Here is a 16,340-nt window from a genome sequence, read left to right as displayed (position 1 = left end):
TAGCGATTAAAAAAAACTGCATGCATTTTGCAGAAGAACAACATTTTTGGTTGTGCTTTGGCTCTGCAACTGTGCGGATGAATATGGTTATCCTAAAGAAAAAAAGCTATCCTTTTAAAGAAAAACGTTACACAATAGTTTAGCTGCACAAATTAATCAGAACAGACTTGTTTTTCTCTGATTGGTGAAATATCAACAGATATTTATAACATATCTATATAATAATTCTGCACATAACGAAATGATTGTATTTTCTTGCTGCTATGATTCTGCTTTGTGTATAATGTAGCCTAGTACACGTAGAGCTTTGCAAACTTGTTCATTTTTATCCATGACTTATGTCTGTTATTTTGTCAAGATACAAGATCTCCTATTTGTATAAATTGCTCCAACTATAAACCACTGGAACCCTGAATTTATGATGTCCATATAGCATGAGGTTTGGGAGTGACCGTCAGACCGTTGATTGCTCTATACATAAGAATCTTGTATAACTGCCTTTACAAGAATTTTCTATCCACCTTTTTCCTACGCCCCATGACGCCTTGCGCGAATTTGGGAGTAACTTCCGTTAAACTGTAAACAATCACCGAAAGGTTCACTCTATGACCGCAATAATGAGCATTTTCAAACACTGTACAACGAGATGACATTATCATCACTCAAGTTCGACCACTGAACAGATACCTCAATGAAGAAGGCTGCATAATGGAACCAGTTCCCATGACTGGCCACTATGCACTAATGTACAGGGTGGGCCATTTATATGGATACACCGTAATAACATGGGAATGGTTGGTGATATTAAAGTCCTGTTTGTGGCACATTAGTATATGTGAGGGGGCAAACTCCTCAAGATTGGTGGTGACCATGGTGGCCATTTAGAAGTCGGCCATCTTGGATACAACTTTTCTTTTTTCAATAGGAAGAGGGCCATGTGACACATCAAACTTATTGGTAATGTCACAAGAAAAACAATGGTGTGCTTGGTTTCAACATAACTTTATTCGTTCATGAGTTATTTACAAGTTTCTGACCACTTATAAAATGTGTTCAATGTGCTGCCCATTGTGTTGGATTGTCAATGCAACCCTGTTCTCCCACTCTTCACACACTGATAGCAACACCGCAGGAGAAATGCCAGCACAGGCATCCAGTATCCGTAGTTTCAGGTGCTGCACATCTCGTATCTTCACACCATAGACAATTGCCTTCAGATGACCCCAAAGATAAAAGTCTAAGGGGGTCAGATCGGGAGACCTTGGGGGCCATTCAGTGTGTGAAGAGTGGGAGAACAGGGTTGCATTGACAATCCAACACAATGGGCAGCACATTGAACACATTTTATAAGTGGTCAGAAACTTGTAAATAACTCATGAACGAATAAAGTTACGTTGAAACCAAGCACACCATTGTTTTTCTTGTGACATTACCAATAAGTTTGATGTGTCACATGGCCCTCTTCCTATTGAAAAAACAAAAGTTGTATCCAAGATGGCCGACTTCTAAATGGCCACCATGGTCACCACCCACCTTGAGGAGTTTGCCCCCTCACATATACTAATGTGCCACAAACAGGACTTTAATATCACCAACCATTCCCATGTTATTACGGTGTATCCATATAAATGGCCCACCTGACTACTTTGCAAATGTAGAAAGTTATCAACTTGATATTGTTGTGCAACACTTATAAATAAATAAAAAGCTGTAACCACCTACAGAAGTACAAAACATCAGGAATTTAATTTTCTGTGTTTGCAATCAAAGTGCAATTCCTGCACAGATCCAATAATAGCTTACTATATTTTTTATTTTCTGCCCTGCACATTTACCAACTTGATTTACAAACAGAGTTATACATTATCCATCAATCAAAACTAAAAGAAAATATATATATATATTGTTGCTAAATAAAGATTTTATTAGGGATGTCTCAAAGATGCTGATCAATTTTAGCAGTGCAAATAATGAGTATTGGCGTCAAGCAACACTGCCAGACGAAACTGGTTAAAATCTATCTGAGACAGTTTCAAGAAAACAACCCCAAGAAAAATACACAAAATGCACTAAAACTTAGAAACGTTTAGATCAGTCTGGGGACAAAATATCACTGTACATTTAAAAACAAATGTGGCAGCTGCTTTGAGCCAGAATATCTTAACGTCTCCATCTACGAATTATGAAAAACCAAACAGTGTTTAAAAACCAAACAAAAGACATTACAAATAAATATTAGGGTTCATGGTTGATTCAACAAATCAAAAAGAAAACAAACCACATCTAGCGTGTCATTATTAAAATAAATCAAACTTTACAATGCTAATAAAATAAAAAACAGTGGAAGCTCAATAAAACAAACCATTGAAGGCAACGGCTGCATATATGTTAAATCGGATCTGATACTTCCCTTAATATACATATTTCTTTACAATAACTGTATCTCTCTTTGACTAAGCTATTGGCTTTCTAATGCTCAAAATAAGATGGAAGAAAATCAAAGAAAATGACATCCAAGCAGAAAAAAGCGCAATGCTTGAGGAGCAACAGAGCTAAAGCAGCACTTGTTCCTCACAAAACTCCAAAAACATTTGTTTTTACACTTTCCTTTCTTCCTTCTGAAGAAGAGACATCAACAGCGTCACAGATTCGACGCGCTGTAGCCACATATGATGAAATCTAGACACTCTGTAAACCTTTCGTCCATCTCTGCACCGTTAACGACATTTAGAGAATCATCGCACATTCAAATCTGGATATCCTTCTCCTAATAGTTTTTTCATTTATTCATCTTGTTTTGCTCCTATTCATGTCGTGATTACAGTAATATAAGTGTTATTTCACATAAAATGAAACATGGACAAAAAAACAACACTTTATAAAGCGTTTTGAAAGTGAAAAAAAGAAAGAAAAAAAAAACACCACAAAAGGTGTACGATTAACGGAAACAATTAATAGAAAAGCAACATCATACACAAGCACGTTGTGCTTTCCAAGTCATTTGAGTGGGTGAGTGGTGACGAGGGTGATGGGTAGTGTTCTACTTCCTCCGCTTCTGCAGAATATCCAGAGAGACGCTGTGAGTGCAACTAAGAGCGTTTGAAAGAACGACAATAAGAGACACGGCACAGAAATGACGACTGAAGCCTCAGCATGAACATCCGCCTTCGTTGACCGGCTGCTCTGGAGGCTTTTCCAATTTTATGTCGATCACTGAAGGAAAAGGGAATTAAGGAAAAACATGATGCTTTTGTGGTGTGTTTTGTGCGGATTTACACAGCAACACTTGGACAATAAAGTACTAAAGCAACTGCAAATGCGAAAAGCCCAATCACATAAATATGCATATATTTGTGTAGGATACTGTCCTCTCTGCTCTTGTCTTGTGTGCTCTCCATACCAGGAAGAGCTGCTGCTACACGCCGGAAAAGCTGGAAGAGACAAGCACAACACCGGGATCAGGAAAAACAGGGTGTGTTTGAGATGGTTTGCTTTCAGAAAAGTTGGATATTTAATCATCTGGATGCTTCTGAAGACACTGCTATGAGAGAAATGAATAATAATCATGAACATGATCATTTAATAAAGTTTGTGATTCAGAGTTTGATTCTCAATCATTAAAGCACGTATTTCTACTTTTGATTCAAGTCCGATCTCAGTCACACTCACCTGTTTGACGTTGTATCCGGCTTTAGCACTAGTTTCAATAAACATTACATTCAGTTCTTTGGCTTTCCTTTCTCCTTCCTCGATAGAAACTTGCCTGAAATGAACACAAAAACACATGGAATCATTACTATTTGCCCATAGATTTCTTTAATACTTGATAAAACAGCCAGACTGACTAACCGATAGATATTTAGCCAAAATTAAGCATCAAGTTTTAGTTTGTGCAATTTTTCGGGGTCTAAATTATTTTTTTATGTTTTTGAAAGTCACTTATCCTCACCAAGGCTGCATTTATTTGATCCTTCCATACACATGATCCTTCAGAAATCATTCTAATATGATGGTTTGTTTATTTATTTAGAACAATATCAGTTGGAGGCTGCTTAATATATTTGTGCAAAGTCAAATAAAATTTTACAAAATACATCATAATGTTCCTAAAAAGGTTGCAACCATTCAAACGAACCGTTTATCTGCAAGATCTGTTTTGTTTCCCACCAGCATGATTATGACATCACTTCCCCTTTCTGTTCGGACATCGTCGATCCATTTGGTGGTCTGCTGGAACGAGTTGACATCTGTCGAGGGGATTTCAGAGACACTGGGTTAATACTTAAGATGAGCCTTAAGGGGTCTATGGGGGAAATCACAGGATCACAGACAGGGAGAGACAAAACTCGCAGGTAGGTAGAAAAAAACACAAGGATAAAATAAGAGGAAAGAAAGAAAGGAAGTTCTAAAGCTGGAAGCGACTCTGTGCTCATGAATGCGTCACAGGAACTCGGTCTGCAGAAAAAAAAAGACAAATCATCTTTCATCTACATTTTAGGCTGTAAAATGATGAATTAATGCATATTTTCTTTTTTTAGAAATAATTTACATTATTTTATTATATGAACAAACAGAAAAATATAAATATCTTGCAAATATAAAAATGTACTGTTGTAAATAAAAATGTATCATTCTTTTATGTGAATGTTAATCGTAGGAACTTAATGTTTAGTCCATGGTCTGTTATCCTTTAATTGCAAAGATATGCATGTAGTCCAAAACAAAGGTGTCCACCCAGTTTTAAGCACTGAATTGCAAATGCAAAGCAAAAAACGAGTTACAAATGTGACCCTGGATCATAACGCACGGGTATATTTGTGGCAATAGCCAACAATACATTGTATGGGTCAAAAATTATTGAATTTTCTTTTATGCTAAAAATCATTAGGATATTAAGTAAAGATAATGTTCCATAAAGATATTTTGTAAATTTCTTAATGTAAATATATAAAACATTTATTTTAGTGATTGAATGCAGCACAATCGCGAACATAAATGGACAAATTTAAAGGCATTTTCTCAACGTTTCGATTTTTTTGCACCCTCAGATTCCAGATTTTCAAATAGTTGTATCACAACCAAATATTGCCCTATCCAAAGAAACCATACATCAATGGACAGCTTATTTATTCAACTTTCAGGTGATGTATAAATCACCTGAAAGTTGGTTTTGTGGTCCAGGGTCACAAATAAGAAAGAAGACAAAAAGAATGAAATCACAGAAAACTCAAAGGATGTGAAACAAAACAAAAGAAGAGACTGCGTTGAGATGACAGACATCTTTCCTCTTCCTTAAGTTCTCCTGCCGAGGATCCACACTCACTTGTGATGTCAAAGACTACCACGGCAACCGTAGAGTCCCGGATGTAGCTGGGAATCAGACTGCGGAAGCGCTCCTGTCCTGCTGTGTCCCACAGCTGCAGCCGCACCTGACCAAATATTTTAGCACCAGAGTTCCAGCAGAGAGAGAGAGAGAGAGAGAGAGAGAGAGAGAGAGAGAGAGAGAGAGAGAGAGAGAGAGAGAGAGAGAGAGAGAGTGGGGGAGAAAGGGGAAGAGGAAGAGGTAAGAGGAGGGGAACTGGACGTGGAGCGGGTCTCATATACCTACTTGTGATGTCGTAAACTACAACAGCAGCAGCAGAGTCTCTGATGTAACTGGGAATGAGGCTACGGAAACGCTCCTGTCCTGCTGTGTCCCAAAGCTGCAGCCTGATCTGTGTGAATGGAGAAAAAAAACAAAAGAAAAAGAGGGGAATATAGGAAAAAAAGAGGGGAAATTAAAAGTTCAAAGGGGGGAAAAGGTAAAAAAAAAAAAAAAAAAGGCGTGGAATGAAATTTAAGAAATAAGAAAAAGCAAAGTGGATCGAAAAGATTTCTCAAGCTCAGGGTTAGGGAACGGCTTAGGGTCTTTAGATGGACTCACGTTAGTAGATTTATAGAGCCCTATGATTTACACAATGCGAAAACCAGTAAAACCAGTTATAAAAATAGAATTTACTGTATAACGTGGAATGTCATGGAATTTGGCAGGCTTTGGATGAATGCACTGCAGATTTATTTTTTACAGCCATTTTTGATCATATTTACCAGTGGTGCCATTAATTATGACCACAACTGTATCAAAAATAGTGCTGTCAAATTGCTACGTGGACTAGTGTCAGTGAATATTACACCGCATAAAGACTAATAATAATAACAACAACAAAATGATTAATTTAAAACTTAAATTAATACAATTATTAAACATTTTTAAAAGATTAAATAAATTGTTAATCTTTTATGACTTCATTTGATTACCAATGTTTTTGATAATAAATTTGTATTAAATCATAAATACAGAAAACACAAAACACAATTTGTTAAAAAAAGTTGTTATATTTTTGTAAATTCAATTGATATATACATGCTTTTTGATTAATACAATTTAATTAAACCATTAAAATAGAATTCAGAAAACTAAAATCTAGTTTTCTAATTTAAAAGTACTACTTTTAATTGTTGCTGAATTCAAGCTTCAATGATTTTAATTAATTAGTCATGCTTGTTGATTACATTTCATTTAACCAATAAATCAAGAGTCCAGAAAAATTAAAATTGAGGGTTAAAAAAAACAAAAACAAAAAAACAACGGAATCTAAAAATGTAAAAATTAAGTTGAAATTAATCATTAAGTGGAATTAAATGGCCCTAGGGTTATGGTATGGGTTATGTTATCAGGACTGCAGATCTTCAGAGTGAAACATTCCCACTCAAATCCAATCAAGAAGAACAATTCTTCACAGAAAGAAACATACAAATGTGAACAAATTACTAAAGAGAGAGAGCAAGAGAGAGAAGGGGGCTGAAGCAATAGACACACCAGGTGGAGAGAGGCACTGGGCTTTCTCATGGTGGTTTATATTGGGCTCTTACAGACAACATCTCACTAAGCGTTCGAATCAACATTCAACAAAGCAAATAAAAATACTAGGGCTGCACAATATGGAGAGAAAAATCTGAGTTGTAGACATTAAAATATCATAATAAGAATTTCCATAAAGAAAGAAAATGAACAATTTAACAATATGGATCTTACAACACTAAAAAGAAATTGCAATTACATTAAAATCATTATATCAACTACAATAAATTCACCTGCAATGTTTTTAAAAACGACACACTGTACAGCAATAAAGCCAATATAAGCTATAAAAAAATCCAATCAAATCCCTCAGTCATTAATCAAAAGCACCCCAGACGTTTGTGTCATTTAAACACTGGTAAAATAATGTTACAGCATTTATATTTTCATGCATTTCATTCCTTCAAATCATTGAAAGAGACGTGCATTTATTGGTAGAAGAAAAACATTTTTTACTTACTGTTCTGTCTTCAAGATACATTGTTTTCGACAAGAAATCGATTCCTATTGTCGCCTGAAAATGAAAAGCAACAAAACAAAACTAAGGAAAAGGACACTTATCCATGCAACTCATCAGAAACATCCAAAATAGAAACCAAACAAATCAACAGTTTAAACTTAGCCAACGAGTCAGAAAAAGATTCACATACCTGGTAGGTATTATCGAAACTGTCATACATAAATCTGGTAATCAGTGATGTCTTTCCCACTGCAAAACCAAATGAAAAATGTAATGGTTACTATCAAAACATTACATATCTCTGAACAAAACCTGGCATGAAGATCACAACGTCACAAAGGGCATTTATGCATCACTTTCAAAGCCAATACATTTTCCTTGAATGCAGAAGGAAAATATCCAGTCAGTTACACAATTAAATCTATTTCATGTGTGTTCATCTATCAGGTGACACTGACATGCTAACATTAGATTTCACAAAGCCATTCCATAGGCATAACTTAAAAAAACACTACCTAAAGCAAAGGTCTTCATTAAAGCTGTGTAACCTGTGCACATACATTTCAGATTCAGATCAGATGAAACATGCAGGGCAATTGCAATATATTAATCTAAAAACAGTGAATGAAATGAACACATGCCTAGATAGCCATGCATGTCTATGTAAATATATGCAAATAGTTTGAACATTTGCTATATTTATTTTCCTACTCAATTTTTTTTAGAAATCCAAGAAAAGGCCAAACTATCGTACACAGGTATAGTCTTACCAATGCTTACAAAATAATGTCACATGACGCTTGTTTATGCTTTATACTGATTTGCACAGAATTTGCAAAGCCCCAGGCCTGACCTGCTGTTGAATTCTGGGAGCAGTGATTTATTTTATTTTTATTATTTTTTGGAGATTGACAGACCACCTGTGTCAGGGCCAGATATTTCAGAAAGAGGAATGGCTCTTCATACTGAGACTTTAGGCAATGCTGGTGTTTCATATATTATGAACACATGCAAGTTCTCCTAAGCTTAGAAATATGAGTGTTCAAAAGCTAGAAGATCCAGAAAATCCCATCATGCCAGCAAAACATGATATTCTCATGTTTACACGGGAGACAGACAAAAATATACTGAGATATGAATATGAAATACAGGTCAAGACAAGACAACCGAAATTAATGATGGCATCTCATGAATGTTGTATGTTTTATTTGGCGGTGATGAAATTTCCTAAGACTTTAACCCTCACAAAACTGTTGATATTAAAAGATTAACTTACAAGAAAAACCCGTTTTGGCTGATGTGATTAAGTTACATTTGAAGCAATAACTATCATACATGTTGTTCTTTGACATCTTTAACTGGATTTGTGAGAATATAACAAGGTATAACTAAGACATATTTCAGCACACACACATGTATTTATACATTTTCCATTTAGATATCTATCTAGCATCCAAACTCAAAAACACACACATAAAGAAAGAGAGACAGGACCAGTATGATCGGTTCGGTTCGGAACTCACCGCTCTGTTCTCCCAGAAACACCAGCTTGAATTTGCGGAGCGGGTTGCCGAAATCTCCTGCTGCAGACATGCTGCCGGTTCCGCTGGGTCTACTGTGGGTGTTAATGTGTTGCTATAACTTTCAGATTGCTCTAAACAAGAAAATAAAGCGGTTATTCGGTTCAGTTTGAGACTCTCAGCCGCCTATTCAGGCCCCGTTCTGCGCCACAACCTAGCATGATACTCACAGAGACGTGATTGACAGCTGAGCTCAGCCTATAAGGTTAGAGAGAATACAAAAGCATGCGTCACAGAGTTCTGTCAAATTGATGATGACATAGTATTATACTAAATTAGGTCAAATATTATCTCAATATCAATATCATTTAATATATAATGTAGATCATTTGAGTATTGCATTTCCTGCGACGTCTTTACATAATTAAATATAAATTAAGCAGGCTTCATTCGCATCAATATTCAAATATGAACAAATATGTTTAAACGTATTTTTTAACTAGTGGAAAATGTAATAGTGATTGAGCAAACGAGCGGTATCCGGAATGTTGTCTGTAGAAACAAGGCGGGACTCCAAACAAGTTAGATTGAGCTCTGCAAGCGCCACCGGCGCCACGTCACATTCCCCCTGCATCATCGCATTCCGTTAACCCTTGAACTGTGAACAGGGAGACTCTTCTAATACTTTATACAATGATATTTAAATGGGGGTATATTCCAGTAATGCTTACTTTCTGTGCCAGTGGTTATTTATGATTATTTCAATAGCTAGTCGTAGAACCTTGGTATTAGAACAGTTCTGTGAATGCTGTCTTTCAAAGTGATATATTTAATATTTATTATTTTCAAATTATTATTTTATAATATTTTCTAAGCCTAATGATAACTTCTGAATGCTAAACTAAATAAATCATGCTGATTTGAACCTTTTAACAGTATGTGACAAAACCAGCATCAATCTGAAAACTAGTCCCACGTGTGACGCTTTTGCTCCAGCGGGGGGCAGCAATGTGCCGAACAAGCGTAAAGTCATCCTGCTGGAATCCGTGAAGAAGATCTGGCGCAGTACATGCGCTTACCTGATTGATATTTTACGCGTTTGACTGCTTGTTTTAAAACGTTTTTACTGGATTAACATATCACCTTGAAACAATGATCAATTTCCTGAATAAGGTGAAGTATTTAGAGAATGACATCTTAATTGTCAGTTTGTTGCAGGAATGCATGTATGTTGTTGACATGCCAAGGTCGTAGAGGAAGAGCAGAACTGAGTTCTGTACATTTACATAAATGATTTCAGTATTTTCCAAACATACTCTTTTTTACGCTTTTGGTTTGTGTCATTAGTTTGTGTCATTCTTTTGCATAAGGTTTTTCTTCTTCAGAACACACGGGCGCTGGTGTGTGCAGCATCATCGGTCCAGTAAGTGACACACACACATTTATATTTTATATATATATATATATATATATATATATATATATATATATATATATATATATATATATATATATATATATATATATATTAGTGGTATATTATTAAAACTGATCATTGACTTTTCTCTTAATGTCACAGAAGTCAACTGTTAACTACACAGATGCCTTTGGGTAAGAGCAATACATCTGTTGTTCTCTGTTTAATTTTCATTTATGCAGGTGTGTTTGATGCAGTCATGGATAAAAACGATTTTATTAATAAGTAAAGAATAAAATGAATAATTAAAACAATGAATGGTTAAATAAATTTGTAAGTAATAATCAGCTTTTAGTAGTAAAGACAAAATAACAATAAACCAGTCTGAGATTTTATATATGTTCAGATCAGATAAAGAAAGGGTACACGTTAATCATGTCAAAAATATCCTTTTTCAGCTCAAGAATCAGCTCTGGCCTCATGGTATTACATTCTGCAAGAGTAACTAACTAAACAATGTGGTTTTAACACTCTAAAAGCTAAAAGAGCAAAATAAGCATTTTCATCATGACTAGTCCTTATGATAATACTTGCTGTACTTTATTTCCAAAGTAAGAAAACAAACTCATGCTACATTTGATATGAGACAGGATTTCAGACTTTGCAGACGGAAGGGGATAAAATAGCATGTCTCAACAAAATTTAGACGTACATTTTCAGAGCGGAGTTTAACTCAATTTCTGAATAGAATAGATGAATATGAGTATATGACATGAAAATATATAATGGATCATTTAGATTCATAAATTGATTGATAAATGGAAAATAATTTTGAAAAGAGTAATCATAGACCAAATAATCATAAGCATTCTTTTTTTTATTACACACCAGTGTTCAAATATAATTGTTAACTGATAGTAATCAAATGTTTTTTGTTTTTTTTTGTCTAACCAGGTGTTTTGCTGACTAACAGACAGTATAGATCAATGCCCACACATGGTATCGGAAGATACAGACATCTTCTTCCAAAAGCATCGGTAAGACCTAGTTTTGTACATCATCAGTATAAAAAGTTTTCACTGCCAGTTAATAGAATATGCTAAATTATTTTCATTCAGCCAAAGAAGAAGGACAAAATTCAGGCAAAGCAGATCAAAGCAGCGACAGCCACGGAGTTTGGCGTGCTTAATGTGTGTGTTTCCGGTTATGACATGACTCTAGTGGAACATTATTCCCAGTACATCCACAATCTCTGCAGTCACTTGGACATCAAAGTCGATGAATGGTGGGAAAGAGAGAAATATTTATTATATATTATACTGTTCTCAAAATCATGTTGTTTTTAATATAAAATGTGTCATGATTAACAATACATCATTTATCATTTTGTGAATTATTGTAAGGTAACAGTGAAAATAATTCTCTCTTATTTGTGTTTTAAAGCTTTGCCCTGCCTACGAAAAGCACAGAGGTCATGGTGATGCAGGAGCAAGGCACAAAGATGTATGTAGATGGAGTCCTGAAAACCCATGAGCGTGTTGTTCAGGTAGAGTGAATGCAACATGTGGTTGGTTGTATGAATAAATGATCTACTTTTATGATCGCATGTAATCATGATAGGTGTCCTGTAGCCTATAACTGATTTATTGGTGATGTGCATTTAGATCAGTGAAATGAAGGCAACACTTTTTCCCATTCTTGCGGAAGTTCTTCTGAAGAATCAGCCTGAGGGAGTGCAACTCTGTGTAAAGCAGGTTAGAAAATTACACTTCATAATCATTGACATTGATACTGCTCTTATATTAATATGTCTGGCTGCATTTATGAAACTATTATTATCAACTGTTATGGGCTTCATTTGTGTTGTTGTGTCTGTGTGTGTGTTTTTTCTTCTTTGTTTCAGCACAACGAAGCAGATTATCAAGCCCGGTTCAAAACAAGACCTGAGCTTGAGGGGCTTATTGCAAAAATTAATAATTAATGTATTATTTAAAAATGTTTTTCAAATGATATAGTGTGTTTTTCCATGACAGACATTTTCTACCTGGTGTGTGCTGTGATGAATAAATGATCACAAAACGGCTTGTTTTGTTTTAAGTACAACCCTTTATAGTGCAGCTCAACCAGGAGAGCTAAATCGAGTAAAGTGGCCCGCGCACGATGAATCTGGGCAGGGGACACACAAGACTAACGTCAAGCGACTTTGACGCGCCCGTAAAGCATTCCGGGAAGGAGGCGCTTCATTTGAAAAAATGCTGCGCGTCTAAAAGCTGACCGATGCCCATCTTTATGCAAATGAATTCCGTTAGACTGATAGAAGTTTAGCCTGCAGGGCGGGAACTTCCAGGTTGTAAAACCTAAAAATGTAGAGGGGGAGGCCCAGTCTGCCGCCGTACAAATGTCATGAATGGAAATCCCATGCCATGCCTCTGGTGGAATGAGCCCTGATGCCCAAAGGGCACTGCAGGTTTTTAGACGTATAAGCTGCCGCAATAGCGTCCACTATCCATCTGGACAGGCTGTGTTTCGAGGGGGCGAGACCTTTGGTGCGTTTTAAAGGAGAACTCCGGTCAATTTTAACACTGAGCTCATTTTTTTGTACATTTGGAGTGCTGTCAATACAGAGAACAACGACAAAAATCGGTGTTGCCTACACCGAGTTATTCTATTTTTAAAATTTGCACCCTGTTGACTTCAATGGGGCAATATTTAAACCTGCTTTTAGCCTCTTAACATCCTTGATGTGTCATTACAAGTGCACAGAAAATGTGAGTGATTCCTTCTGAGTGAACACGAGTGAATCTGACTGCAGTAGATGTGAAAGATATGTATAAAAATGATGTTATTTAAGCCAGCGCAAATACCTGTGTTTACATCCTGTTTTTCGGTTGAAGTCCAAAGTAGTCGATTGCCGAGTTCACGCGCATAGGTTTCGTTACCAATGATCACGCGCGTGAACTCGGCAATCGACTACTTTGGACTTCAACCGAAAAACAGGATGTAAACAGGTATTTGCGCTGGCTTAAATAACATCATTTTTATACATATCTTTCACATCTACTGCAGTCAGATTCACCCGTGATCACTCAGAAGGAATCACTCACATTTTCTGTGCACTTGTAATGACACATCAAGGATGTTAAGAGGCTAAAAGCAGGTTTAAACATTGCCCCATTGAAGTCAACAGGGTGCAAATTTTAAAAATAGAATAACACGGTGTAGGCAACACCGATTTTTGTCATTGTTCTCTGTATTGACAGCACTCCAAATGTACAAAAAAATGAGCTCAATGTTAAAATTGACCGGAGTTCTCCTTTAAACTTAAGCTAATTTTAACGATTTTTTAAAACACGAAATTCATTTAAGCATTCGTCTTCCATGTACTCAATGTTAAAAGGCAAGTATTGCTTACACGGTAAATCTAGGTTTTTAGACTTATTTACATCATACAATAGTAAAAACTACTCTTCTGACAAAAGATTGTCATTTAATGCCAAAAAAATCCTTCTCTTGCTTTTTAAATGACATTTTTTGTATCTCAATAAATGAATTAGTGCCGCGTTGCGCCGTCCTGTTCATGTTTGCTTAGTGATTTTTACGTTCTTGGCTACGGCGGTGTGACGGCATACTTCCGGTCGCCGTAGCCGTTCGCAGCTGTTGCTTAAAGTCCCCAATGCCCGTGTCTGCAGCGACCACTTCGTCGGAGGTATGTTCAGGCCTGGGAGGGTTACTTTAAAAATATATTCTGTTACAGTTACAAATTACTTCATAAAAATAGTATTCAGTAATGTAATCCAAGTACTATAATATGAATGTAATGTAACTGATTACTTTTGGATTACTTCAAGGTCACGTATATAAATAAAGTCAAGCAAGAAGAAATAATATAAAAAAAACAACAACTTTTATTTATTAAGAATTTGGTCCTTTTGGTAAATTTTTACACAATTTACATATTAGTTTATTTTAAAAAAAGGCCTACATGTTGACTAAAGCCGTGATCTTTCTTAATTTGCACTGAACTTGGGGCGTTGACACTGCAGTGGGAGTTCCCCTACGTTACCTAGACAGCGAACATCCTGTTAAGTGAGAAAAGATTAAGAAAGGACATTTTGGCTACTAAAAAAGCTACTCTCCTAATTTCTACAAAATAGCAGTGGAATGTCCATGAATTATAAGCGATTTTACCCGCAGCATCGTTTTGCGTCTGAGGAGATTAAGAAGTCTGGATTAGTTTTGATGAAAGGGCTCGTTTTAGAAGCTGTTTCTCTTCAGCCGAGAGCTTCTCTGGAAAGTGTGTAACGAAGCGAATGATCAGGTCGCCTCTCTTGGATGGGTTGTTGGCTAGTGGCATTCCCTCCCCGGTCACAACGTTGGTGTACTGAGGGCTGTAGTGCAAAGAAATTAAATATGAACTTTGTTCTGCTGAGTAACATATAAATGTGCTTGTTAAAAAAGATAAATGTTTTACTCACTGCACAATGTCATTAATGGGGATGTTGAGAAGCCTGCCATCTAGTGTCTCAACTTCTACTGACAAACCAGTCAAAGCCTGTAGAGTTACCATATATTCAAAGACATAAAGTTAGATTTATGAAACTTAAACTGACAATTCAATTTACAAATTTTACATTTAGAGTGAAACTATTCATTTTTAACATGTTGGTCCAATTGAGACCCCATCACATATTCAGCATGAAAACTAGATGGAAAAGATGGAACGCCTCTCTGGTCATGATCTATTATAGTGTGAAAACATGTATATTTAAATCTGCTGAAATATGCTAAAACAAATGTTTCTCACCTTCTCAAGAGAAATATTTGCTGTGTAGAACAAATCATCATTTTGGCGGACAAAGCGTGGGTGATGCTTTTGGCGTATGATGAACACAATATCTGCTGGGATGTTGTTTGGTCCCTGTGGAGAAAAAGATTAAATTCTGTTATCACCAAGATCTATTTACAACCACGACAAAACAAAATTGTGATAAAAAAGTGTTCTGTCATGCCTGGTCTCCCTCTTTTGGAAACGTGATCTGTGTCCCTTCGTTCCATCCTGCTTTTACAGTGAAGGTTAAAATTTTGTCTCTTATGCTGGATGTGTGTCCATCCTCATTCATGACCTGTATCAATTTATGAAATTAATTTCTCATGAGTCCATATGATTTTATCTTTACCCTTGTCTGCAGAACTTACCCTACGGGATATCTTAATTTTTTTAGTGCATCCATAATAAAGGTCTTCCAATGCAAGATGAAGGTCTCTCTCTATTGGTGGATCCTGTAACTTTTCTTTTTGCCCACGCAAGCTCTGAAAAGCTGTGTTGACCTCACTGCCATTACCAGTGAAGAAATCTATGGAGAATGAGTTAGCAGATATTACTAATCAGAGCTTGGGTTCTTCAAAACACCATGGCATTATGAACACTGATTGAACCAGCTTGTCTTTTAAAATGTCAATTAAAATCATACAAAAAAATAAATAAAATAAAATAAAATCATACTATAAAAATTACCTGCAAAAGGATTATCTCCTCCGAAAAACTGTCGGAATGTTTCATCTGCATTTCCATGGTAGACATATCCTGATGACCAGGCGCCATTTGCTCCCAGCTCAGATGGGATTCCTCCTTTTAAACCCTCCTCTCCAAACTTATCATAAGTGGCCTTTTTACGAGCTGCATTGCATGAGAAAAGCCATCACCAACTTACCAGGAAACAACAAATTGAGGCCTGAACTGTGTACTATGTGCTGTTTTCCTTTCACAATACAGTGGCAGTAGCATAGTAGGTGTACATCCCAGCAAAAGCAGAACATGCCCCACACGTTAGTGGATGGTTCCATTTTGGTTATGTTTGGGAGCCAAATCTTACCGTTGTATTAACGTTCTTTTTTTCTTTTTTTAAATAACAAACAAACATTTAAGTTTTTATGTGATACATGACTCTAAATGTTTTTTTTTGGTTGTATTCTTATAAATATATACTAGCCTGCCAGAACTTTATGGGAACCAAAACTTTAAAATACAGCTGGGAGACACGT

The 16,340-nt window shown here is 36.1% G+C and overlaps 3 protein-coding genes across 6 annotated transcripts in view; 1 reads left to right on the top strand and 2 right to left on the bottom strand.

Annotated features, from left to right (window-relative positions):
- Window positions 1–1,723: 1,723 nt before the first annotated feature.
- On the bottom strand, window positions 1,724–9,123 carry rab6a (RAB6A, member RAS oncogene family). Of its 3 annotated transcripts, none has more exons than XM_081354701.1 (8): window positions 8,885–9,123; window positions 7,552–7,610; window positions 7,362–7,415; window positions 5,609–5,714; window positions 4,136–4,247; window positions 3,670–3,763; window positions 3,365–3,431; window positions 1,724–3,213 (listed from the first exon to the last, which is right to left on the bottom strand). In XM_081354701.1, the coding sequence occupies exons 1-8, from the start codon at window positions 8,952–8,954 to the stop codon at window positions 3,149–3,151; spliced, it is 627 nt and encodes a 208-aa protein (XP_081210827.1). In that variant the 5' UTR covers window positions 8,955–9,123; the 3' UTR covers window positions 1,724–3,148. The 3 variants fall into 3 exon arrangements, with proteins under 3 accessions (XP_081210827.1, XP_081210826.1, XP_081210828.1); XM_081354700.1 differs by having other exon boundaries at window positions 5,324–5,714; window positions 8,885–9,119; XM_081354702.1 differs by lacking the exon at window positions 5,609–5,714 and adding an exon at window positions 5,324–5,429 and having other exon boundaries at window positions 8,885–9,119.
- Window positions 9,124–9,870: 747 nt separating this feature from the next.
- mrpl48 (mitochondrial ribosomal protein L48) lies at window positions 9,871–12,380 on the top strand. Of its 2 annotated transcripts, none has more exons than XM_081355250.1 (8): window positions 9,871–10,054; window positions 10,252–10,304; window positions 10,461–10,492; window positions 11,253–11,335; window positions 11,417–11,583; window positions 11,742–11,844; window positions 11,963–12,052; window positions 12,202–12,380. In XM_081355250.1, the coding sequence occupies exons 1-8, from the start codon at window positions 10,034–10,036 to the stop codon at window positions 12,277–12,279; spliced, it is 627 nt and encodes a 208-aa protein (XP_081211376.1). In that variant the 5' UTR covers window positions 9,871–10,033; the 3' UTR covers window positions 12,280–12,380. The 2 variants fall into 2 exon arrangements, with proteins under 2 accessions (XP_081211376.1, XP_081211377.1); XM_081355251.1 differs by having other exon boundaries at window positions 9,880–10,054; window positions 10,267–10,304.
- A 2,134-nt stretch (window positions 12,381–14,514) lies between these two features.
- Window positions 14,515–16,340, bottom strand: part of dnajb13 (DnaJ heat shock protein family (Hsp40) member B13) — a gene marked incomplete at both ends in the record, with an annotated part of 29,915 nt that continues 28,089 nt past the window's right edge. Inside the window, 6 exons of the mRNA XM_081353920.1 lie at window positions 14,515–14,686; window positions 14,774–14,850; window positions 15,103–15,216; window positions 15,308–15,421; window positions 15,495–15,652; window positions 15,814–15,975. Of these exons, the coding sequence (XP_081210046.1) occupies window positions 14,515–14,686; window positions 14,774–14,850; window positions 15,103–15,216; window positions 15,308–15,421; window positions 15,495–15,652; window positions 15,814–15,975 (797 nt within the window). The remainder of the gene's footprint in view (window positions 14,687–14,773; window positions 14,851–15,102; window positions 15,217–15,307; window positions 15,422–15,494; window positions 15,653–15,813; window positions 15,976–16,340) is intronic.

The sequence above is a fragment of the Scardinius erythrophthalmus genome (genome assembly GCF_964197995.2).
Source record: "Scardinius erythrophthalmus genome assembly, chromosome: 23".
Taxonomy (NCBI): domain Eukaryota; kingdom Metazoa; phylum Chordata; class Actinopteri; order Cypriniformes; family Leuciscidae; genus Scardinius; species Scardinius erythrophthalmus.
The sequence above is the reverse complement of the archived record's forward strand: the minus strand, read 5'-3'. Positions and strand labels throughout refer to the sequence as shown.

Bases quoted from the DNA above. Each gene is read 5' to 3' on its own strand.
- rab6a (XM_081354700.1), bottom strand. From the start codon at position 8,954: ATGTCTGCAGCAGGAGATTTCGGCAACCCGCTCCGCAAATTCAAGCTG. The intron at 7,611-8,884 runs GTGAGTTCCGAA...TTGGTTTTGCAG, and splicing joins GTTTCTGGGAGAACAGAGCG to TGGGAAAGACATCACTGATT. The intron at 3,764-4,135 runs GTTCGTTTGAAT...TGTTCATTTCAG, and splicing joins ACAGATCTTGCAGATAAACG to GCAAGTTTCTATCGAGGAAG.
- mrpl48 (XM_081355250.1), top strand. From the start codon at position 10,034: ATGATCAATTTCCTGAATAAG. The intron at 10,493-11,252 runs GTAAGAGCAATA...TTGTCTAACCAG, and splicing joins AACTACACAGATGCCTTTGG to GTGTTTTGCTGACTAACAGA. The intron at 11,845-11,962 runs GTAGAGTGAATG...ATGTGCATTTAG, and splicing joins CCCATGAGCGTGTTGTTCAG to ATCAGTGAAATGAAGGCAAC.